This window comes from Leguminivora glycinivorella, chromosome 6 (assembly GCF_023078275.1).
Source record: "Leguminivora glycinivorella isolate SPB_JAAS2020 chromosome 6, LegGlyc_1.1, whole genome shotgun sequence".
Lineage (NCBI taxonomy): Eukaryota > Metazoa > Arthropoda > Insecta > Lepidoptera > Tortricidae > Leguminivora > Leguminivora glycinivorella.
The window spans coordinates 16,584,034-16,609,556 of record NC_062976.1 but is presented as its reverse complement, the minus strand read 5'-3'; the positions used below and the strand labels follow the sequence as shown (position 1 = coordinate 16,609,556).

Here is a 25,523-nt window from a genome sequence, read left to right as displayed (position 1 = left end):
AATAAAAAAAATGGTACTGTTTTTGTTATTTATTTGTAAGCAAAATCAAAGATACACTTATGTAAATAATAATTAAGAAACAAACATGAATAAGACGAAAAGAGAATAAATATATTTATCTTCAGTAAGTTATACTCCATTTGGAGCCTCGGGTGCAGCCGCATTGCCGTCTTCCGTGTTGTGCTTGTTGGGGTCGTCCGGTTTCATAGCTGGGAACAATAGCACCTCCTGAAAGGATAAAAAAACATAATGAACATCATTAGTAGTAGTAATAGTAATTTAAATACACAAGAAAAAGAGCTTATCATTAAACAGTTTAAACACCAAATTCCATTGACTTGTTTTGTACCCTTACCAGTGCATCCCGCACTAGCGATGCCTATAAAAAGCTATTATACTACCTATGATATCTTTCTAGCTCAAGGATATTTCTTCTTCACATTAGTGAGTAAAAAACATGACATTCAAAGATATCTCTCATTAGGACCTGTTTGTCTTTGGAGCATTCCACGAGAATGTCGCTTACGTAATGTCATTTCATTATTGTGTAATTGGATTTTTTTGTCTAACAATATTTCATGACTCGGCCAACAAATTGGCAGTATATAGGTATATATTCTCGAGCTTTACGGATTTCATTGAAGTAACTGCCATACATCGCAAAAGCATTTCGCCTTTTGAATAATTTGCTAAAATAGGCAACTTGACTGTAGATAAGATAAAATATTTTATACCATGCACGAAATAAAGCATCAGATAATTATAAGAAAAACATGGACAGAATCTATTTTTAAATCTAATTTCTATTTTATAAGTCAGGTAGAAATAGTGGGTTCCCTCTATTTTGCATAACTTTAATTGTCCGAAACGATTTTCGCATAACAGAATTCGCATAATCGGTTTTCGCCGAATGTTAATTTGGCAGAAAACTTATTTGTCATAATCGAAAATAATACGAATAACACATTGTCCGAAAATAAGTTCGCATAATTCTGTTTACGCCGATTGTTTTTATGAATAAAATTAATTCGCATAATTGTATTTGGCATATTTCTTAAAATCAGAATATCCACCCATACTAAATGCTATTAAGAGAGTCGGTTTGGTTTGGTTAGGTTAGAACTGCGACCTCAACAAATAAAACATTTTGTCAAGAATTTCGGTTAGGTTAGGTTAGAACTGCAACATTAATATAGTAGTATTACCTATGATAAAAATTCTGCGTAGTAAATTTCCACTAAACCATGTTATGCAGAAATAATTTATGCATAAAAACCATTCGGCGAATAACCTTTATGCATGAAATATATTCGGACAAACAAAAATATGCCTAGACAAATTATGCGTAACTATACTATGCCATAACAGATTATGCGAAAGGTGAATTATGCCAATATAGATTATGCCAAAAAGAATTCTCGATTGTAAAATTATGCCAAAACAAGGGGAACCAGAAATAGTATTTTATACAATCGTGATATAATACAAAGCTTTTCAGTCGAGTACCATGTTTAGGCCACGAAGCTTGCTGAGTGGCCTATTATAGTACGGTGCGAGAGTGAAAAGCTTAATTATATCACTATTGTATACAATACTTTTTCTATGAGTCATCATTTTCATCATCAATGGACGAAAAATATCATCATCCAAATTTGTTTTTTATCATGCAGAAACGTCTGCAAGCGATATTATATATTTTTAAATTAAAGGAAAATGGAATAATTCACACCTCCGGCAGGACTCGAACCTGCGACCTTTGGCCGTTGCGTCGTTCACCGTTGTATCAACATCGAATTACCTAGCAACCAATTGTTTGTAATAACCGTCTCTGATTGGTCGATAACGCGATAGATTAAAAAAAATGAATTTCAGATGCAGAAAAATTTGCCAGGTATCGCAAATTAGTATAGAAATTGTATGAAGTTCTATTTTTGAAATTATTACAGTTAACTAAAGTCACCATAACTGCCATAGAGTATCCAACACTGAAAAGTTAGCACTTATAGTTTAGTCTGTGGTGTCCTAATTGACAGATTCAAGTCGATGAGTAGAAAAGTAACTGAGTCGACTGTGACGTCACTCAATTGTGGTCGTGAGAATTTTAAAAACCTACTAAAAGAAATTGATTGGAATCGTATTGACGTAAATGATTTTTTAGGCAAATTAGGAAATATTTATAATAAGTGTGTTAAATTAAAGTTGCAAAAAATAGCCATTGACAAAAAAACTAGACTTAAATGGATTACTAAAGGCATTAAGATCGCTAGTAAAATGAAGAGGTTCCTTATAAATGTGGATAATAAGACTTGTGATGCCTCAGTTCTGAGATATCGTAAACAGTACCTACTCATTTTTAAGAGAGTTGTTAAGAAAGCTAAAATGATCGCTATTCAATCCGAAATTGACTCCACAAAAAATACATCGAAATGCATATGGGGTATTGTAAATAGGCATACAAACAACAGTTTAAAGGTGCAAGAAATTATTAAACTGAAAAAAGATAATCGTATTATTCAACAACCTAAAGAAGTTGCGGAGGTTTTCTCCGACATTTTCGATAATAGTAAAAAAGAATCTGGTAACATAGCGACAGCAATTTGCAACTTGGAGCGGGATGCAGAATGGGTTGAGAGTGTTATAGTCTTGGATCCAGTTACAGTGCAAGAAGTAAAAAGATTAGTAAGAGGTATGCCAAATAAAAAATCATGCGGTTACGATGAGATACCTATTAAAATGATTAAAGATTGTCTAGATATCTTTGCTAAACCTTTAGCTCAATTTTATAACAAATGTCTGGACTTAGGTACCTTTCCAGACCAGTTAAAAGTTGCGCGAATCCTTCCAATTTATAAAAAAGGGGATAAAAGTGACCCTAAGAACTACAGACCAATATCCTTGTTACCGGTTCTTTCCAAGATCTTCGAGAAAATACTTAAAAGTAGATTAGTTGCTCATTTAACTAAATTCCGTGTTTTAAATTCCAGACAATTTGGGTTTCAAATGAAAAAAGGTACATCTGATGCCGTTGAACAATTCGTTGATGATGTGATTCTAGAGCTTAACAACAGAAAAAGGGTAGCAGGTTTATATCTAGATCTCAGCAGTGCTTTTGATATGGTAGACCATGAACTTCTTCTTAACAAACTGAACCATTATGGAATTCGAGGGAAAGCTCTACTTTTATTCAATAGTTACTTGAAAAATCGGAAGCAGTATGTTGAAATAAAAAGCATTACAAATGAAGAAGAAATAACTGTAAATTCAGAATTGAGAGGAGTTACTAGAGGCGTACCACAAGGTTCCGTATTGGGCCCATTACTATTTATAATTTTCACTAACGATCTTTTTAGCTATATGTCCCGGAATGTGTCTGGTTTAAAGATAGTATCATATGCAGATGACACAAATGCTATATTGTCAGATAATAACATAGCAAATCTTAATATTAAGTTTAATGTAGCACTTGATGCTTTTGATACATGGTTTAATGTGAACAACTTAAAGCTTAATATGGAGAAAACGCACCTCATGCTCTTCAAAACGAACTCGAAGTCAAGTGATATTCTCCATATAAGAATGAATGGTAGTGAAATTCATCAAGTAAATGGTGTTAAGTTTTTAGGAATACACATTGACTCACAACTTAATTGGAAAGATGAGCTTCAGGATATAGAAAGCAGTATATGCTCAGCCTGCTATGCTATACGGTGTTTAAGGGATGAAATAGAAGTGAGACATCTTAAAATGGTGTATCATTCATTGGTAGAATCCAAATTGAGATATAGCATTCGTTTCTGGGGAAATGGGTTTAAAAACAATTTTAATAGAGCTTTTATCTTACAAAAAAGGGCAATAAGAACAATGACGCGCACCCCTCAGTGGGTTTCTTGTAGAGAGCTTTTTATTAAGCTAAGAATACTTACACTACCTAGTTTGTATGTACTCGTACTTCTTACGTCATTTGTTAAGAATTTGCATGAAACTGAGGAGGATAGACAGGTTCGTTTATCAACACGTAAGAAAAATTTTTGCAACACTTTTTTTCCGAATTTACAAGTGGCTAAACACTCTGTGCGCTACCAAGCAGTGGATTTGTACAATAGGTTACCTTGCGAACTAAAGGAAATACAAGACTACCGTGTTTTCAAGAATTCCCTCAAAATGTTTTTACTAAAAGGTTGCTTTTATAATATTAATGACATATTTAAAGACCCTAGTTCTATCTATTAATTTGACATTGCATAATTTTTAATTTAATTTTTTAATTTTTTAAATATCTTTTTTTCTTTTTGACTCTATGTATCGCTATATCTTACTTGACTTATATTCTCTAATTTTATCTTTTGCTACACCTCAAGGGGTTTCATGTGCTGTACTGTATATTATGTATAGACTGTATAGTGTGTGAATGCTAATAAAGAAATAAAGAAATAAAGAATTCGATTTCATATAAATTCCATATCAGCAAGTCGCTTAAATTCGTTTTGACAGCTCTCAAAAAGGAGCTGATTCGACTAGGAGGCAAGTAGCCTATAACTTGCCTTGATATTGTTGGAGTTGGTAAGGAACATGGTGAGCCGGTCGACGCCCAGGCCCCAGCCGCCGGTGGGCGGCAGGCCGTACTCGAGCGCGGCGCAGAACGCCTCGTCCGTCGGCGGCGTCTCGTCGTCGCCCGCCGCGCGGTCCTTCGCCTGCTGCTCGAACCGCTCCCGCTGGGTTGCCGGGTCGTTCAGCTCCGTGTACGCGTTGCAGATCTCTTTCTTCATTACGAATACTTCAAACCTGAGAGAGCAACATACCAAAATAATAACAGTAGGAATATTATATAGCGCGTAGTGACCCGCCCGCTACGCCGCGGTCCCGGGTTCGAATCCCGGTAAGGGCATTTATGTGTGTGATGAGTACAGCTATTTGTTCCTGAGTCATGGATGTTTTCTATGTATTATTGTTATGTTTTCATATAGAGGGTAGTTGTAACCCATGTCAGTCTGTGTCCGAGCATCTGGAGTTTTCTTTAGAAACCTACGTCTAGAACACAGCAATTGGCGACGAGATCGATATCTACGTGTGCAGAGAACGTTTTTTTCAATTAATTGGTTGGAAAAAATGACTACATCAAGTGCAAATGTAATGTTCGGCGGCAGTCTCAATTTTGACCATCGGATTCACGAATGGAGTATCTTCAGGAGCAGATTGTTTCAATTCTGCACTGTTAATGATATTACGGAAACAACAGACAAGTCAGAAGTGAAACGCCGTGCCGTGTTATTGTCGGCCTTATCGGAAGATACCTACCGCATTCTTCGAGACTTAGTGGCGCCAAAGGAAGTTGACAGCGTAGAATACAAGGTTTTGTTACAACATCTGGATACGCATTTTACGCCAAAGAAGAGTACATTTGCTGAACGCTACACTTTTTATAAGGCTGAACAGCGACCGGGTGAAGAGTTGCCAGATTGGGCCGCACGAGTGCGTAGCCTGGCCCAGTACTGTGGTTTTAAAACGGAGTTGGACAGTGTATTACGCGACAGGTTTGTCTTAGGGTTGGAAAATGTAAAAGAAAAAGAAAAGTTATTTGCCGAGAGCGTTGACACTTTAACGTTTAGCAAGGCATTAGAATTAGCGCAAAGTGTGCGGTGCGCGCGAATAGCGTTGCAAAAAACACAACCCGCGGTACCCGAAACTCCAGTGTTTGCCGTCAACACGTCGCGCGCGCAACGTAACCCTCGTAGTAACTTGGAAAGTTGTGAAGTTTGCGGCTATAAAAATCATACAAAGGATCAGTGTCGTTTTATTAACTATACATGTCAAAAGTGTAAACAAAAAGGACATTTAAAGCGAATGTGTAAAACCAAAGTGCGAAGGAATTATTTTGTAGCAGAGGAGGATGACGATATCATTCAAGGTGAGAGTGTTTACAGTATTGTTACAGTTTATGGTGAACCGATGGTACAGATCGTTACGATAGCGAGCGAGCCTATTAGTTGCGAGATTGACTGTGGGAGCGCAGTGTCACTAATGCCCCACGACATCTACGATAGGTATTTCTCAGAATATGAGTTAAAGTCGCCGAAGCTCGTATTAAGGTGCTATAATAAAAGTAAGCTGGCACTTAAGGGTACCGTTAGCTTACCCGTCACCTACGATGGGGAAACTAACCAGGTTATGTTCTATGTTTGTGTGGAGAGCGAGGATCGACCTACTTTATTGGGGCGCGATTTTTTTAGAGCATTTCGTTTACAAATTTGTAGACAAAACGTTAACAATATAGTAGGAGATGACTTAGGCTCTAAAATCATGACTAAATATTCTAAGTTATTCACAGACGAACTGGGGTGTTTTAATAAATATAAAGTCACTCTTAAGGTTAAACCGGACATGCCATTGAAGTTTTTCAAGCCTCGCCCTGTGCCATTGCCTTTAAAAGGTAAAATAGAAGCTGAGATTCAGCGTTTAGTAGATTTGGGGATCCTTGAGAAAGTAGACCACGCCGATGTCGCTACGCCGATAGTGCCCGTGTTGCGCGCCGACGGAAATATTAGGATCTGTGGGGACTATTCGGTTACGTTAAATAAGGCGTTATATGTTGATAACTATCCGGTTCCACGTATTGAGGATTTGTTTGCTAAGCTATATGGAGGGGAAGAGTTCTCAAAACTTGACCTGTCTAGGGCGTACAATCAGCTGGAATTGGACGAGTCGCGTAACTTAACTTGCATAAATACGCATAAGGGTTTATTTCGCTATAACCGTTTAGTGTTTGGACTCACGAACGCGCCTTATATTTTTCAACAGACGCTTGAAAGCGTACTAGGTGACATAGACGGCGTTTGTATATTTATTGACGATATATTGGTGACCGGAGAAAACCGCGATATTCATATAAAAAGGCTAGAACAGGTTTTAAGTAGGTTAGAGGATGCCGGGTTACGATTAAAACGCGAGAAGTGTGATCTATTTAAAAAATCAGTCGAATATCTCGGTTTCATCATTGATAAACACGGATTGCATAAGTCACCAAAGAAAGTTGAAGCCATTTTAAAGTGTACGCCTCCAAAGAATGTTACAGAACTTAAGTCTTTCCTGGGCTTAGTCAATTATTACAGATGTTTTGTGCCTAACACTTCCAGCGTTTTAAAGCCTTTGTATTCACTTTTAAAAAATGACGTAAAGTGGGAGTGGGGGGAAGAACAAGGAAAAGCGTTTAAAAGTATTAAGGAGGAGATGGGTTCCGAAAGGGTTCTCGCGCACTACAACCCCGAGTTAGTGACGATAGTGACAGCTGACGCAGGGCCCGCCGGCCTCGGGGCGGTCTTATCACAGACGCAGCCCTCTGGCGAGGAGCGCGTAGTGGCTTACGCTTCACGGTCACTTTCAAAAGCAGAGTGTAATTACGCTCAAATACAAAAGGAGGCTGCGAGCTTAGTGTTTGCGGTAAAAAAATTCCATCACTACTTGTATGGCCGTGACGTGCCATTTGTCTTACGAACGGATCATAAACCACTTATTACTATTTTTGGCGATAAAAAGGGCATACCGGAAATGGCTGCAAATCGTTTACAGCGATACGCATTGTTTTTATCAAGTTACAATTTTAATATTGAGTATATAAAAAGCGAACAAAACATCGCGGATTTTCTTTCGCGCTCGATATCCAGTTATTCATCAAGGGTTGAACAATGTGATAGTGAGCTCGTAGATACGTGCTTATACGTTAATTACTTTACGGATAACATGCTCAGGCCGATTACGTTATCAGAGGTAAGAGAGGCGACCACAGCTGATAGTAATCTCAATGAGGTTAAACGGTACGTCATAAATGGGTGGCCGCGCAAAATAAAAAATGAAACTTTGAAACCGTACTTTAAATGTAGGTTTGAGCTTCATGTCGAAAAGGGGTGCATTCTAAGGGGTCACAAATTAATAATTCCACGGGAGCTTCGCGAAAAAATGTTAGACGAGTTACATAGTTCACATTTCGGCGTCGTCAAAACAAAGACCGAAGCCCGATCACGAATGTGGTGGCCCGATATTGACAAACACATAGAACAAAAGATAGGTTCTTGTAGTATTTGTAACGCAATGCGTAAGACCCCGCCGCGCGCACCGCTTGCCGTGTGGCCTTACCCTAAACGACCTTGGAGTCGTGTGCATATGGACATGTTTTCAGTTGAAGGAACGCAATTTTTGGCAATCATTGATGCACACTCTAAATGGGTCGAATGTTTTCTAATGAAATCAACGGAAACAAAAGCGATCATTGATAGGTTGGTAGAAGTAAATAGTAGATTTGGATTAATGCAGGTTTTAGTATCCGATAACGCAGCGAATTTTTGTTCGAAAGAAATGGAAGTTTACTGCGTAGCAAACGGCATAAAACATTTGACTAGCCCCCCCTACCATCCGCAGTCGAACGGCCAAGTAGAAAATAGTATTGGTTTTTTGAAAAGAGGTATAAAAATAATAATGGCGAATAGCAACACGGAGCCTGTCTCCAGGCGAATACATCAGCTGTTATGCGCAAGGTGTGTTTTGTGGAAGGAGATCAGGTGTTAGTTAAACATATATTTAGTAACGGAAATAAGCACGTATGGAAAAAAGGTTGTATACAAAAACTTATAGGTAATAAAATGTACTTAGTTCGTATAATAGATTTAAATATATTAGTTAAGAAACATGTAGATCAGTTACTGTTGTATAAAGGTAATAATAGCGTAGGTACTACTAGTGATACCCAAGATATTTCATCTGACCTGGAAATAACAATCAACGAGTCGTTATCTCCAAGTCATGATGCAGTGTCACCTCCAGCGATTGAAGGCCAGACCTCTGACTCAAGTTTAGTTGAAAGTGGAAATAATTTAGATGAGCCTTGCCAGTCGCTGATACCACGGGAAGGTGTACCCCCCGACTCCATAGTCCCGCCTGCTGCCACATCGGTGGCCCAGAATGATGTTTTTCTAGACGGTGAGGCGGAGGGTACCGAGACTCCCTTAGACCCTATGACGCATGCAGATCGTCGTAATATCCGTGCCACTCGCAATCCTAACCCAGTGTACAGATAAATACCTACTATACCTATGTTTGTTAGTGTGTAACCTTTCTAATGTATTAGTATGCTTAGATAGGTCATATTTTAATTTTAATTTTAAGCTTTCTTTACTATTGGTGGAGGAATTGTTATGTTTTCATATAGAGGGTAGTTGTAACCCATGTCAGTCTGTGTCCGAGCATTAAACGTAGCACATCAGTGTTCTATAAATCTGGAGTTTTCTTTAGAAACCTACGTCTAGAACACAGCAATTATATTATATTATACGTATTTGTATATTATATATATCGTTGTCTGAGTACCCACCAGTGGCGACTGAGGAAAATTTCTGCTAGGCAAAACTGAGCAAAAAGAAACCTACCTTACGGCCCAGCCACAACATTGGTCTAAGCGCGGCAGCGGTGAGCGGCAGCCATACGTGCGAATGAAAAGTCCCATCGCTGTGTCTCGTACTTGTTAATTGTTATGGTGCATTAATTTTTCGACATACAGTAGGTACCTTCTTGTAAGAGTACCTACTCGAGTTGATCCATACTAATATACATATTATAAATGGGAAAGTGTGTGTCTGTTTGTTTGACGAATTGTGATTTTTTAAATGGAGATAGTTGAAGGGATGGAGAGTGACATAGGCTACTTTTTGTCTCTTTCTAACGCGAGCGAAGCCGCGGGCAAAAGCTAGTATTTTATTTATTTATTTATTTATTCTTTATTGCACATAAAAAAATAAGTACAAATGGTGGACATAATGCCTTAAGGCATTCTCTACCAGTCAACCACTGGGTATTTTATATATTAATCGTTTATTTCGAGTTACAATTATTTAAAAAATAAAATTTATACCTTTCCGTAAGTCCAGGAATCTCTCTATGGTATTTAGAGAGTGGGCTCATGATCTGCGGATGGTCCAGGATGAATGTCGGGTTGATGCATTTCTCTTCAAGGAATTCGCCTACCAGCTTGTCGAGCAGCCTGGCAGTGGTGCGAGGGGCTGGGCATTCAATCTGTGAAGGTCGAAAGGATAGCTTTAATTAGGGGGCACTCTGAAGGTTAGGACAGAAGTCGGCATTGCATTAGGGCGAGACGCAGCGCCGCGCGACCGTGGCATGTGCTAACAGGTTAGCGACGTCAAACAGACTGCGTCCCGCCGGCATCTTTACAATCGTGTGAGTCATTACCCGGGTTTACACAGAGCAGGGCTCGTCGCGAGGCAATGTGCTTGCGCGGTAAAAGTTCAGTGTAAACGTGAGTCATTAGGCAGCGTTCCCACTTATACGTCGCGTGTCTCGGGGCGCGCAAAGGGCGTCCGCGCCACGCCACCTGAGTGTAATTCAAAAAGCGTCTCCTCAGTACATTTTGTATAGGAAGGACGTAAGGCGCGCCGCCAAGCGGCGCGGCGCGCGCCCCGCCGCCGCCACGCCACCTAGGGCGCGTCTTACGTCTAAAATAAACACAACGGACGTGGCGGGGCGCGGGCGTGGCGAGGACGAGGCGCGGACGGGGCGCGGACGCAATCTAAATTACACATAAGAGGCGAAAACACGGCGCGATGCGTCATTATACAGGCTGATTTTGTTGCGGAAACATATTAATATTATCAAAAAAACAATCTTAGTAAACCCTTACTCATTTTTTAATACCTATCCAACAATGTATCACACGATTCACACGTTGGGGTTGGAATGAAAAAAAAAAATCAGCCCCCACTTTACATGTAGGGGGGGTACCCTAATAAAACATTTTTTTCCATTTTTTATTTTTGCACTTTGTTGGCGTGATTGATATATATATTGTTACCAAATTTCAGCTTTCTAGTGCTTACGGTTACTGAGATTATCCGCGGACGGACGGACGGACGGACAGACAGACATGGCGAAACTATAAGGGTTCCTAGTTGACTGCGGAACCCTAAAAAAACATTCAGTAGAATTGAGAACCTCCTCCTTTTTTTGAACTCGGTTATAAAAAACAACCTTCATTGCCGGCTGGCAAACGTCTAACCGTTGAAACAGAAATATAAATGAAAGAGATAGAAGGCTGCACCTGCGTTCACAGCTGCGTCGTCGGCGAATTCAAAGAAAAACGCACGTGCAGCCTCTTGGCTACCTACACGGCCAGGTGCGGGCGCGGTTTTCGACCTTCGCGCCGCGCAATAGAATTCAATGTCGTCTGCTCGTGTGCGGTTCATTTGCTTTGAAGTGGCGGCTTTTTAACATCAAAGGGGTGAGCCTATTTTGTGCAAAATTCTGTTATATCAATAACTTCTCACTTCACTAGATTATCGACATTGAATGTCGAGTATATATAGTATCAAATTATTATTTAATGTTTTAAAAATAAATTCTTATCAAATTATATATGTAGTATCATCACTTTATTTCAGTGTACGAATTTAGACACTAAAACCCCGCCCCTAAATTTGATGCGATAAGGACAATTGCTGCTCAGGCGAGAAATCCTGCGTACTTAATGAAAAATACAAAAACCGGCCAAGTGCGAGTCGGGCTCGCGCACAAAGGGTTCCGTAGCAGCAAATATAATAAACTTATTATGTCAATTTATACACCTGCCAAAATTACAGTTAAATCAACCTATCTCAAAAACTATAAGAGATACTTTGATCAAACCAAAAATCGTTGAAAGAGTTAATTAGCATGCATCACCTCTATTTTTTTTAGAATTTTATACCCCGTAGTTATAAAAATAGAGGGGGGGGACATACTTTTTACGACTTTGAGAGCTGATATCTCAAAAACCGTTCACTTTAAGAAAAATGTTTTTTAGAAAACTTTATATCATTTTAAAAGACCTTTCCATTGATACCCCACACGGGTATGTACATCGAAAAAAAAATTTTCATCCCTCAGTTACATGTATGGGGGGCCCCACCCCCAATTCTTTTTTTTACTATTTAGTGTCATAATTTTGTAGCGGTTCATACAACACATATTCCCATCAAATTTCATCACTGTAGTACTTATAGTTTCCGAGTAAATCGGCTGTGACAGACGGACAGACGGACAGACGGACATGACGAAACTATAAGGGTTCCGTTTTTGCCATTTTGGCTACGGAACCCTAAAAAATCGAGATTTCGCTCCCGATTGTTTCCTTCTCAAAAACTTCCTCTCAATCAGGATAATGATGAAATAATCTGTGTCGGACCGTTTCGATATTTTGGCTAATAATTGATCTCAGTTTTGAATACCACGTCTTTCTTTGTGGCAAATTAAATTTAGCCGTTTTGACCAACTGAAAGGCTCAACTTGTTTCTTTAATAACCTAACCACAACATAAAAAAATAGAAAAAAAAACCCCGACACAGTGGACCGATTATCACGAAACATGGCTAAGCACACTCCCGACTAATTCAGCTATCAAACAAAAAAAAACTAAATCTAAATCGGTTCATCCGTTTGGTAGCTACGATGCCATAGACATACACACACACACACACACACAGACATACAGACAGACAGACACGTCAAACTTATACCACTCCGTCGTCTTTGCGTTAGTAAAAACAAACATGCCAAAAAAGCAAAACGGTGCGACGTGCGACACAGATATTGATAATAATAATAAGTACATAGGTATAAACCAGGGAGGAAATAATGGAGAGCGTTTATATGTCCTGTTTTGCCTTAATTCAATATCATCACATATTTTTGTTGCTGATAAAATAATACATCCTGTATATCAAGCGGCGCGCCCCCTGGGCGACGCTCGAGTTGTGTCTGCTAGCGGCGCGTCGCTTGACTTGCCTGCGCCGCGCCGCTTCAGTGTAATTTAAAAAACGTCTCCTCAGTACATTTTGTATAGGAAAGACGTAAGACGCGCCTCAAGCGACGCCGCGCCCCGTCGCCGCCACCGCGCCGCCGCCACCTCGTTAAATTACACTGAGGCGGCGTGGCGGAGACGTCTCTTGCGCGCCCCGAGACACGCGACGCATAAGTGGGAACGCTGCCTTAGACTTATATTGACCGGGATATAGACCGTGATTACCTTTTTGATTTTTGTCGAGCTCCCGATATTTCGACGCAGTTGCATGCATCATGATCACGGAAAACCGTTGTTTCCCGTGGTTGTTTTCCGTGATCATGATGCATGCAACTGCGTCGAAATATCGGGAGCTCGACAAAAATCAAAAAGGTAATCACGGTCTATATCCCGGTCAATATAAGTCTAATGAAAATAACCGTGAATCATTCAAAACTCTTAAACGTGAGTCGTCCAGCAGCACGCACGAGCAAGGCTTCGGCCGACACACATCTACATTGGACATTTGCGGCGCGAGCGCATAGCTTCGGTGCCTCGCCTTGTGTGGATCCAACTATTTGCATGCGCGTCATCATGAATCTTGTCTCTGAATTACCCTTGCGTACACGAAGGGGCCTATACTCGACTAAAAGCTAAAATGATGACGCTGATGATGTCTTTGAATTCCCCAAGGTTGATAATGAGCTGTATTAGCTAATTCCAATAAGGCCTAGTTACCCTTCAGGTTGGAAGGTCAGATGGCAGTCGCTTCGTAAAAACTAGTGCCTACGCCAAATCTTGGGATTAGTTGTCAAAGCGGACCTTAGGCTCCCATGAGCCGTGGCAAATGCCGGGATAACGCCAGGAGGAGGATATGATGATAATGAGCTGTATGACATTAACGTATCTGGCAATCACACTGTTATTATGATAAATAATTTTGGGAGGAAGAAGAACAGAAACTACATTCTGAAAAACAAAGCAGACACAGACAATGTTACCTCATGCTTCTCACACAGTTGACTAAGGAGCGTGTTGGCTTCAACAGTATCCAGTTTGTCAGCAGGCGGCAGTTTGACCTTCAGGACGCTCTCCAGTGTGGAGATCATGGGTACTCGCGCGAATGGAGGAGTGAAATCTATCTCTACTTCCTCGCCATCTGGCCCGTCTGGTTGGTATTTGACCTGTAATGTAAGTTTGAAGGTATATTAATTATTTATCTATTAAGTTACACTACTTACTTACTACTATTCACGAAAATGTTTGCACAGTAAGTACAGTAAGTACTTTAAGTACATTTTGAGGGAAGTTAAAGATAAAATGTTCTAGGACGTCAATCCGCCAAAAAAATTTTTTGTTGTGTAATTTATTTATTGTTTTTTTTTTAGATGTATTCTGTCTCAGTAAAAAGTAAAATTACATTTTTTTTCTAAAACTACATACTTTTTTGCACTGAATATTTTTTGACATTTATCAATGAGTATAGTTAGATTATGTCCGATAGCAGCATCATCGCCATTAAAATAGCGTTTTCTAGTCCCTAATAACAGAAAAGTTGCATATATGCTGACAATATCCTGACAAATGAAGGCCGAATTTATGTACTAAATAGAATATTCACCTTGTATGATCCATGGATGCTCTTAACCATACCAGAAAGCATGGTTTCTGTCATTGTCATCAAATCATTGTAATCCGCATAGGCCATATAAAATTCACAAGTAGTGAACTCAGGATTGTGAGTCATATCAATGCCTTCATTTCTGAACTGTCTGCCAATTTCATAGACCCGATCCAAGCCTCCGACAACGAGCATCTTGTGGTACAGCTCTGGAGCTATTCTCATGAACAAGTCCATGTTGAGATCATTGTGGTGTGTGACGAAAGGCTTAGCTGTTGCGCCACCGGCGATCATGTTCATCATAGGTGTCTCTATTTCGAGGAAGCCCATGTTGTCCAGGAATCGACGAATGTATGCGATGATTTTGGCTCTTGTGTAGAATGTTTGTCTAACCTGTTAAAATGGAGTACTTAAAAATTTTTATAACACAACAAATCTTCCTGCAACTTAATTGACAGTTTTTTTATGCACATAGCAACAATATTACTTGTAGTAAGTTTTAAACACTATTGATAATGTATATAAACTTAAAAATAATTGCACATTATCAATAGTGATAAGACTGCCTACTGTTTACAGTCTTTTTGCATTCCAATTTTTTATATTGTTTTCTTTTCCGTTTCAGTGCGTGATAAACAATATTCAAACTGATTAATTACAACAAATTTAGTTAAGTTTGAAATTTATTAAAGTCAAAGAGAACAAAAGTTTTTAAATACAGTTTGACCATTTTTTTTTGTTACATGGGTATTTTTTACGCGATTCATACTCAGAATCGCGAAGTCTTTCGATCTTGATAGGAGAAAAAAATTGTCCCAAGATTTATATACATTTTTCAAACCTTTCATTCCGTTATATACATGTATTTTCAGTGTAGGGTTCCGTAGTTTTCCGTATTTTTTCATCAAGTTCAAAACAATTTTTTTAATTTTCCTAGAAAGTCCTTATAAAGTTCTACTTTTGTGATTTTTTTCATATTTTTTAAACATATGGTTCAAAAAATGATTATTTGAAAATATTAATATTATCAAAAAATAGTAAACCCTTATTCATTTTTAAATACCTATCCAACAATATATCACATGTTGGGGTTGGAATGAAAAAAAATATCAGCCCCCACTTTACATGTAGGGGGGGTACCCTAATAAAACATTTTTTTCCATTTTTTATTTTTGCACTTTGTTGGCGTGATTAATATACATATTGGTACCAAATTTCAGCTTTCTAGTGCTAACGGTTACTGAGATTATCCGCGGACGGACGGACGGACGGACGGACAGACAGACATGGCGAAACTATAAGGGTTCCTAGTTGACTACGGAACCCTAAAAATGGTAACGGAATTGGAAAAAACTTTGGGACACTTTTTTTCTCCTATTAGGATTGAAAGAACTCGCGATTCTGAGTGGAAACCACATAAAAAAATTCCAAATACAAAAAGAGTTGGGTGGACAACTTTGAAAAAAATGGCCCAGTTAGAAGTTGTTCAAGACATACCCTATCATTCAAAATTAGATCCAGGTATCTCTTCCTAAATCTTGTTTCTTTGTCCTTCAGACCAAAGTGCAGATGGGGCAGCATGTGAAGACAGGGAGAGAGCAACTTGATGGTCTTTGGCACCATGGAGAGCTCCCCCTTCTTGGTCTTGCCGGGATGCCCCACGCAGCCGATGATGTCGCCTCGCCGTAACTTATCAGTGTCTGGGGCGAACTTATCCTCTGACTCGTACAGTTTGGCGTTAGCCATCACCTGAAAAGGTTATCTATAGTCAGATGCAGTTATGACCATTTTGTAAATACAATGTGAAAAATAATTTTTGGTTGATATTTGTAAGTTAAATAAATATATAATGCTCCCTAGGTGCATATAAAATTATATCTTAATTTTAAAACTAGATTATACATGCTAATTAATGGTTTGTCTGCTTGTGGGAATTTGTCATTTTAATATAAAATATGTCTACATTACAACTTAAATAAATATTTATTCAGCTGATGCAATATTGTGTCAGTAGTTAATATTTAAATTGTTTATTTTGTCATAAACTTATTCAAGTTTGTAACTGAATTTACCTGAATTTTGAACCCCTCTGCTCTCAGATCATAGAAGATCAGTTTTGCTCCGGACTCTCTTATAGAGTGAACTCTGCCTGCAACACTCAATGTAACTTTTTCAAGGACTTCTCCATTTTCTAAATGATTATACTTATTGATGAACTCCTCCAGAGAAATCGTAACGTTGAACTTGTGTGGGTAGGGGTGCTGGTCCTTGGGACCCTCCTTCAGGGCCGCCACGGCAGCCGTTCGCAACTTGTAATACTCATTTGGACTGATTTCCTCTTCATTAACCTTCGAGGCTTTCTTTTCCGTATTTACGACTGGTTGCTGAGCGGCTTTTTCTGCCTTCTCTTTTATCTTTTGCTCTGCTTTCAATCGCCGTTTTAATTCACTGAAGCAAAAAAATTAAAATAATATTTAGACATCACAAATACATATATTATTAAATTAATGCTAACCGTTTGTTTACTGCAGTCGATAGATATGCGAATCGGTTTCCCGTGAATGTACTCCTGTGAGCTAGCAGGCCAGGCAATGCTGCGAGAGCCTTCGTGGCGAACATGACGGTATTTCTTTGAAATGCCACACAATACTCACTTCTTTGACAACTTTTCACCTGGTGCTTCAGCCATGGCTTTAACTTATGATAAAGTTTAAGTTAATTATCGCGCTTAATTGACTCAATATGGTATATTATATTAGCTATTACAAGTTCCGATTTTTAACCTAAAAATAAATTTTGGAAACGTTGATCTGTCATACTCAGGGTTGCCAACCGTAAAGCAAACTTCCTCGTACGTATGCAGCTAAAATTCTCGTATTTAGACTTTCGAACCTCGTACATATAAAAAATATTATTATTATGCATCGAAAACGTGTTTAAAACAAAATTAAGCATACTCGTATTATACTATCGGGACCACTCCGTAAAGTACCTAAGAAATGACGCACCGCACCGCGTCTGTGGATTTTTTCACGTAAGTGATAGCGATAAAAAAATAACACTGTCGCTCTCACTTTCGTGAAAACATTCCAAGGTGCGGTGCGGTGTGGTTGTTGAAGCGATAGCTGCCATAGACAATCATCGCGTAAATGGTGTAAAAAGATTCAAAATGCTAATAATATATATCCAATTGGCCATATTATCAAAATGAATATTTGTACGAGGTTAATAGTATCCTCGTACCTCGTACGTAAGACCGTAAATCTCGTATTTGTACGAGGAACCTCGTACGGTTGGCAACCCTGGTCATATTACAACATCTGTCATACTGACAGCTTTTTTTTGGTATGACCAAGCTAAGAAAACATAAAATAATTAATATCAATAAAACGAATGAAAAACAAACATTTTTATTGAAAACAAACATTTTTATTCAATTCTTTACACTTGATGGTTGTGAGATGGAGTCGACAACTGATTTTTGACTACATATTATTACTCCAAATTAGAGGGTTTGTATTTGCTAGCAACCCTAAGACTATTTCAGCTGCAGTTTAAAACGCCGAAAATTACAAAACAAAAAATACATTTATTCAATTTTAATAATACTATAAAATATCATCACAACTGATTAAACTTTATTATCATTAAAATGTCGGTATTCATTACAGTAAACATGTAAAAATTATTATGAGCAAAAAAAATCAAAAGTTCATGACATTCATTTTACTGGCAATATTTGTATTGACATCACAGCTGTTCGTTCGTTTCGCCTGTGGTCTAGGGGAAATTGTAATAATTTAATCTGAAAGTGAGTTACACTTCGTTCTGCGCGTGTATTTACGAACAAATTCAAACCATCAGTGCAACAATCGACCTATAAAGCTATCATTTGTGCATCTACGCTATTTTTGTAACGTATTTCATATTTGTCAAATCTCATTTTATTTCCTTTGCTATCTCGTGAATAATAGTTTAAGTACGAAATAAAGCAGTGTTATTGAGTTTTTGTGTTTTACGCAGTGCCATTGGTTGCAGGTAAAATCTTATGTAGACAGAATTGCTTTGGTCATCTATCCAAATCATCAAAATACTATGCCTCTTTTTGGTAAGTCACAGAAGAGCCCTGCGGAGCTTGTTCGATCTTTAAAGGATGCAGTGACTGCGCTGGAAAGGGGTGATAAGAAAGCAGAAAAGGCTCAAGAAGATGTGAGCAAAAATCTGGTATGTGAACTGTCATATTGTAGCTGTATGTATCAGTATGCATAATTGCATAGGTTGTTGACAGGTACTGAAGTGTATTATGTTTGTGATAGGTGTTGATAAAGAACATGCTGTATGGGACGTCGGATGCGGAGCCACAGACAGACATCATTGTGGCCCAGCTGGCTCAGGAGCTGTACAACACAAACCTGCTTCTGCTTTTGATTCAGGTACACAATGTTTATAGTTTTGTTTTGTCTGAGAACATAATCATTACTTTTTATGGTAATCTAGTAATTGTGTTATCTATGACAATTAGTTGGTATGTAAGTGTGATTAATATTTTCTTAGATGTGTTTCATTTATTGATTACAAAATAAAATTGTCTGAGTCATAATTTATTAAATCGGGTTAAAACAAGTTTAATTATCTTAATGTATGTAGTCAATTGTGAAAAATTGCTTTTATATTTAACTAAATAATTTGGATTGAGTAACCATTTTTTAAAATATATTAAAAGTCGATTAATAAAAACACTAAGTAATATTGTGTAAAAAGTTAGCATTATGTCAAGGAAATTTGTATCTAAATAAATATTTTTATAAATGTGTAATGCAATCTTTTGGTGTTGCTCATTTTAATGAGATCATAACTCTTTTATTGTATTGGTTAAATGGTGGTTTAGTTGGCGGTGGTTTAATTTTTGAGTTGTTGAAAGTTTGATATTTCTTCATTGGTTGGTCTTAAGCTGATGGCCCACTATTATGTCCCACTTCTGGGTAAAGGCCTCCCCACTCTTTTTCCAATCTTCCCGATCTTGGGCAGTTTTGGGCTAATTATTAAGGAAGCAATCTTCTGTCGGCCCGTAATCGCCGGCGGGGTCTGCCACTTATAATAATATTTTGATTAATTTAGTATGGGCACACTTTCTATCACTGGATTTGTAAATAATAATGAATATATTTATTTTGTTAGCAAAAAGGCAATGCATGTATATTTTTTATTTATAAATATTCTTTTATTTACTATTTCAGTTAGCTTGGGGCATTAAACTTTTAACACAATTATTTATTTAATTGAGTGCGCTAAATGTCTATAGATGTTGTATGGTGTCAAACACAACATATTCAAGTTTTACACCTAAATTAATGTCATTATGGCTAGGCTAACTCACAATAGAACTCAAATTTATTAGTTTTCATGTTATTCTGTGATTTTTGAATTATATATTTATTTCTTAAACTTAATTTATTATCTAATAAAAGATTTCAATTATATCAATAAGGGCAACACGCTGTGCAAGTGACCCTAATGGGTTAAGAACACTACAGCCTAATTTCTGGTAGTAGTTATCTCACTTCAAACATAACTTATTATTATTATTTATTATTTAATAAGCAGGCAAGCAGTTAAAAAACTGATATAGTCTGTATCCAGTGATCATTTGACAGTAATCATAGCCGAGTTGTAGATGTGATGTGCTTGTCTAGTCTATTTTTAAACTGATTCACATTTTGTGCTGAGACCAGGTCTTCTGGGAGTTTGTTCCAAGATCTCACTACTCGATTGCTCAAAAAGTTTAGTGTTTGTAAAGGTTACTGTGAGATCTATCACATTCTAGATTCTAGCTTTAAGTGATGACCTCTCAGACGAGTGTTGTTATTACACTTGAACATCTCTTGAAATTCCTGGAGGTCATAATGTCCAGTTAGTCAGAAAATTAATCAGAAACACTTAATTAGTTTTTTATCATGCAGAAACGTCTGCGAGCGAGATTACATAGTTTTAAACAGAAACACTTATCAAAAAAATTTAAAACTTTCAGAACTTGAACCGCATTGACTTTGAAGGCAAGAAGGATGTGGCCAGGTCTTCAACAATGTGCTTAGGCGTCAGATCGGCACCAGGTCACCAACGGTTGAGTACATCTGCACCAAGCCGGAGATTCTTTTCACCTTAATGTCTGGGTAGGTATATATAAATGGTACCATTAAACATGTAAAATCATCGATGGTACCGACTATCATATCATATGACATTTTTACGTAAAGAGTCTGGGAAAGATTACCGGATTTTTACATGTTTGATATGTCATGAAAAAAAGTGTCTGGAGTAGTTTTTTTTTTAATTATTAAAATGGTTACCATTATTGGTACTATTAAACATATCAAATAATATGTCTTTAAAATAAATTTACGAAATCTGTAGTTGGTAGTTAAAATGTTGGCAAAACACCTACAAATATTCCAATAAACGTTTGTAATGAACGTTAATTGAATTAAAATTACTATTGTTATTTTCAACTCACGAAAAACCGTTATTGACGTATTATTTGTTCATCTGAAAAAAAACCATATTTAGAAAAAAACCAAGATGCTCTTTTTTTTTCATGTTTTTTTTCACAATTCTGAAAAAAAAACATTTGGTTTTTTTTCTATTTACAACCCTAGTTAGGAGACACATTACTTGAAAAGTTTTAAACTCAACAGCACCATTGTAAATATGGCATTCCGAATATCCGGCAGATGTTTGGTTCTGTAAGAGCTGAACCAAATGTTTGTCCAAAGTCCATATTGGCCCATCTCTAATGATTATCAATTCCTAACAGTATCCACACAGTTCTCGAACCGTCTATGGGATGGCTCTTTAACCTATTGCAACTATACTTATCTACATATTGATTGTGTTGCAGGTACGAGCACCAGGAGATAGCGTCGAACTGCGGCACCATGCTGCGCGAGTGCGCCCGATACGAGGCCTTGGCTAAGATTATGCTGTATTCAGACGATTTTTACAATTTCTTCCGTTACGTAGAAGTTTCCACTTTTGATATTGCCTCAGATGCCTTCTCTACTTTTAAGGTAGGTTTCTTGAGTTTATTTAGATCATCTAGGATGTGAATTGCTCTCTGCGCTGAGCATTCTGCCCCGCGAGGCACGTCTTCATTGGACGTTAGTCGCGTGAGCACATTGCCTCGCTCTGTGTGGACCAGGCTATTAGCCAATCCCTATAACGCGTGATTGGTCGGTCGCTTGGCTGCACGCTTGGCTCGCATTCTTGCACAAAGGTGTTAGTCACGCGAGTGTAGCGTCGGGCCAACTGTATGAAAAAAGACGCCGGCGTCAGTCTTTGCCATACAGTTGGCCCAATGCTACGCTCGCGAGACGCTAGATGTGGGGGGACCGTGAGATTACCAAGTCCTTACGGCCTAGCCACGACAATGGTCTAAGGCGGCGAGCGGGGCGGCAGGGCTGCGCGGGAAACGCGCGCGGGCGCTAGCCATGCCACGTACTTTTAGAATCGGCGGCAGGGCCTAGGAACGGCTCATTTAAAAACATGTTTTTGACTGTTGAATATGACTCTAAAGTGCATAGAATGCTTTAATTAGTCAATTACGTCGTGTACAAGGAAATATGTCTGGTAACTAAATACAGGACATTTGTTTTATGGCTAGTTAAATGATACTTAATATAAATAACCAATCAGAAAAAAATTAAGAGTAAATACGAATAAATACTATACAAAAATACGTTTGAAAACATTATTACATACTACACACGCGAAAGTACATTTCAATTTTTAGTAAATAATGGTTTCGGGTTCAAGACGCTCATAATAAAAACAAAATCTTTTGTTTCGCGTGGAATCGCTAGACCCATCAGCCGTCGATGCCCGCGCGGAGTTGTTCGAGTCGCGCGCCGCCCCGCGCGCCGCTGCCGCGGGTAGGCCCGTGAAACCCGCGCGCGATTTCAAGCGGCGCAATGCCTCGCGCGCGCTGCGTTTTTTTTTGTGACCGCTTGCCGCTGCCGCAAAACGCCGCATTGTCGTGCTAGGCCGTTACGAAGTAATATACCAGTCGAGTGTTAAGTGTTCAACAAGTACTTTCGCTGTGCCCGCGCTAATCAGTGTTATTCAACGTGTATGCTCGTGCCCTAAGTTTACAAATTCTGTTAGCATTTTCAATTGCCACATTTTTAACACTTATCACTTTGAACGCCGCTCATCGTTAGCGGCGAGTCATCATCAAAATTGTTGAAATACTTACAAGTTTGTTTGGGTTGTACTGTACGCATCAGTTGATTGATTTGGTGATCTAAGGCTAAGAATAGTTCAGTCGCGCAGTAGAGTAATTTGAATCCTAGGCCACTGAAGAACCTTTTCACAGTAAACATCAAAGTGACTTCTATGGCAAGTAAAGCAGGGTATCAAAAACAGGGTTCTAGAGTGGCTCGGGTTTCAACCACCATATGTGAGTGTGTTTAGTAAAACGTCCCACTTTGTCGATTGCTATAAAGCCGCGTCAGTGTATTCATATAAAGATACAAGCAAATCTTTTTTTTTTCCAGGAATTGCTAACACGTCACAAAATGCTCTGCGCGGAGTTCCTAGAAGCGAACTACGACAAGGTGTTCAGCCACTACCAGCGGCTGCTCAACTCGGAGAACTACGTCACCCGGCGGCAGAGCCTCAAGCTGCTCGGCGAGTTGCTACTCGACCGGCACAATTTCTCCATCATGACCCGATACATCACCAACCCGGACAACCTGAAGCTTATGATGAACATGCTAAAGGAGAAGTCGCGCAATATACAGTTTGAGGCTTTCCACGTCTTTAAGGTACGTACCAACTGTGGCATTGCGTACCCTTTTTGACATCACAGATTGCGCACCACCACGGTTTTAACAAGCGCGGATCCAGCTTCGTGCCCAGGGGGGGGGGTCACGTGGTATAGGCCCAGGCCCCCAAGGGGGGGGGGGGGGGGGGGGGGGGGGGGGGGGGGGTCACGTGGTCTATTTGTATGGCCAACCTAGGCTCCAGGGGGGGGTCACCCCCCCCTGGATCCGCGCATGGGTTTTAATCATTGGCGTGGTTGGTGCTTTACTCCTTAACATCTTAGATGTAATTACATTAATACATTATTCATCATTAATTACAATGCAGATATATTACCTATAGTAACGCTAACCAACCGTGTCTTTAGAAAGTGATCTAATATTTTATTTATTACTAAGACACGCGACACTCTGTCGTTCATCATGTACATGTTTTGCAAGTAATTTTCCTAACTTTTTGCCCATTTGTAGGGTTCCCAGGGGATATATTTTTAGGCGATCGTTTACATTAAGATTCGGATTTGCAGGCCTGTTTTAATAAGTTTACAGCAATTTCTAGTTAGACAGCATAGAACGTAGACATGTTAAAACATGTTGTTGTGTGTTTCCAGGTTTTCGTAGCCAATCCAAACAAACCAAAACCAATATTGGACATCCTGCTGCGGAACCAGGACAAGCTGGTGGACTTCCTGACGAAGTTCCATACGGACCGCTTTATACCTTGCGGCTGTTAAACATAAGGCGAGGACGAGCAGTTCAACGACGAGAAGGCTTCGGCACCGAGAAGTTATGGTCTATTAGCAGTATTGGGAACGGGGGGTTTCATAAAGCAAATCACTCAAGAGCTCAAGTTCCCAGGGGATATATTTTTAGGCGATCCGTCCAGGTTTTCGTAGCCAATCCAAACAAACCAAAACCAATATTGGACATCCTGCTGCGGAACCAGGACAAGCTGGTGGACTTCCTGACGAAGTTCCATACGGACCGCTCCGAGGATGAGCAGTTCAACGACGAGAAGGCTTACCTCATAAAGCAAATCAAAGAGCTCAAGCCGTCCGAACACTAACGATGATTGCATTTCACCAGCCCAGCCCTTCCTACACGACCTTACTTACAGATGCTATTATATTTAATCGCTTAAGTCACCGGGACTGGCGGACGAGCTCAGTTTACATTGGAATTAGAAACGGAATTTACATTTGGTCTGTGATGAGTCAAGGAAGAAAGTATATTTGTGCTACGAGCAAATTAACATTTTTAATAAAGATTTGTAGGGATTAATGTTATTTTAATGGTTTGACTTATCTTTTGTAAGTTGTTTAAACCATGTTTAGTTGTATGACGTGTGCGTGACGAGTCCGGAGTCACGGCGCTCGCAGGATGCTCCTTGCCGTCTGTAGCAACACAAGGATATTTCTTAGAAAGGATAAATGCAAGTACAGGCTACTAACCAAAATGTTCCGTGCAGTGTTTAGGAGTATTTCGATATACGCGAGACGTGAACACAATAAGTATCTAGTATTGAATGTTTTGTATACGTTATAACGCCGGTAGGGCCATCGTTATTTAGTAGGAACCCAAGATCTACGGTATAGGACAAGATTTGTACGTGACATTTTTGGAAATAGTTTGTTTTTAAGTTTCTTTTGTATCTAGATCAGAAGTATAAATTGTTGAACATGAAGTATATTTTATATATGTATTGCGAGTATTGGTTGTATAATTGATCTATACTTTCAAACACTACTTTGATGTCGTGAACATTATTTATGTCGCATAAATGCTTTGTAGTAATTTGGATGTTTTAATAAGATATGCTAAATTTGCGGATAGATCTCTTTAGTGTTTCTATGCAAATTGTAAAAAATGTATTCAGCCATTTATTTCAAATTTATTAGAGAATAAATTATTTAGGTAGGCAAACTTATTTAGTTATCCGTCTATAGAAATGACTAACTCCATCTATATAATATATACTGGGATTCGCATGCCTCTAAAACTGTTATTTATTAAAACTGACGTATTTTATTTCCAAAGTATACCTCTCAACTCAACATAGAGGCGAGGTATAGTATACCATCACAAAAAGTCAGTCGTTTAGGTAATATCATTTTATCGAAACATAAATGGCTGAATTCAATTTCTAGGACGAGTTGCATAACAGTCCTAATTTTGACATACCTAATGTAAAACGATTTTATTTTGTCAACATCATTAATGCAGTTACATTCTATCAAACTGAATAAATTAAGATATTTATATTGATTCACTTTTA

General features: G+C 38.6%; 2 protein-coding genes across 3 annotated transcripts; one reads left to right on the top strand and one right to left on the bottom strand.

Annotated features, from left to right (window-relative positions):
* Positions 1 to 14: 14 nt before the first annotated feature.
* LOC125226979 (lysine--tRNA ligase) lies at positions 15 to 17,245 on the bottom strand. Of its 2 annotated transcripts, none has more exons than XM_048131165.1 (8): positions 17,087 to 17,245; positions 16,505 to 16,880; positions 15,930 to 16,181; positions 14,433 to 14,825; positions 13,813 to 13,995; positions 9,896 to 10,056; positions 4,542 to 4,782; positions 15 to 228 (listed from the first exon to the last, which is right to left on the bottom strand). In XM_048131165.1, the coding sequence occupies exons 1-8, from the start codon at positions 17,119 to 17,121 to the stop codon at positions 130 to 132; spliced, it is 1,740 nt and encodes a 579-aa protein (XP_047987122.1). In that variant the 5' UTR covers positions 17,122 to 17,245; the 3' UTR covers positions 15 to 129. The 2 variants fall into 2 exon arrangements, with proteins under 2 accessions (XP_047987122.1, XP_047987121.1); XM_048131164.1 differs by lacking the exon at positions 17,087 to 17,245 and adding an exon at positions 16,948 to 17,081.
* A 918-nt stretch (positions 17,246 to 18,163) lies between these two features.
* On the top strand, positions 18,164 to 25,523 carry LOC125227061 (protein Mo25). Its single transcript, XM_048131252.1, is given in 8 exon segments — positions 18,164 to 18,243; positions 18,471 to 18,656; positions 18,749 to 18,865; positions 20,461 to 20,497; positions 20,500 to 20,602; positions 21,328 to 21,496; positions 22,982 to 23,251; positions 24,135 to 25,523. Coding segments are annotated over 7 exon segments (1,005 nt in total). The 5' UTR covers positions 18,164 to 18,243; positions 18,471 to 18,527; the 3' UTR covers positions 24,315 to 25,523.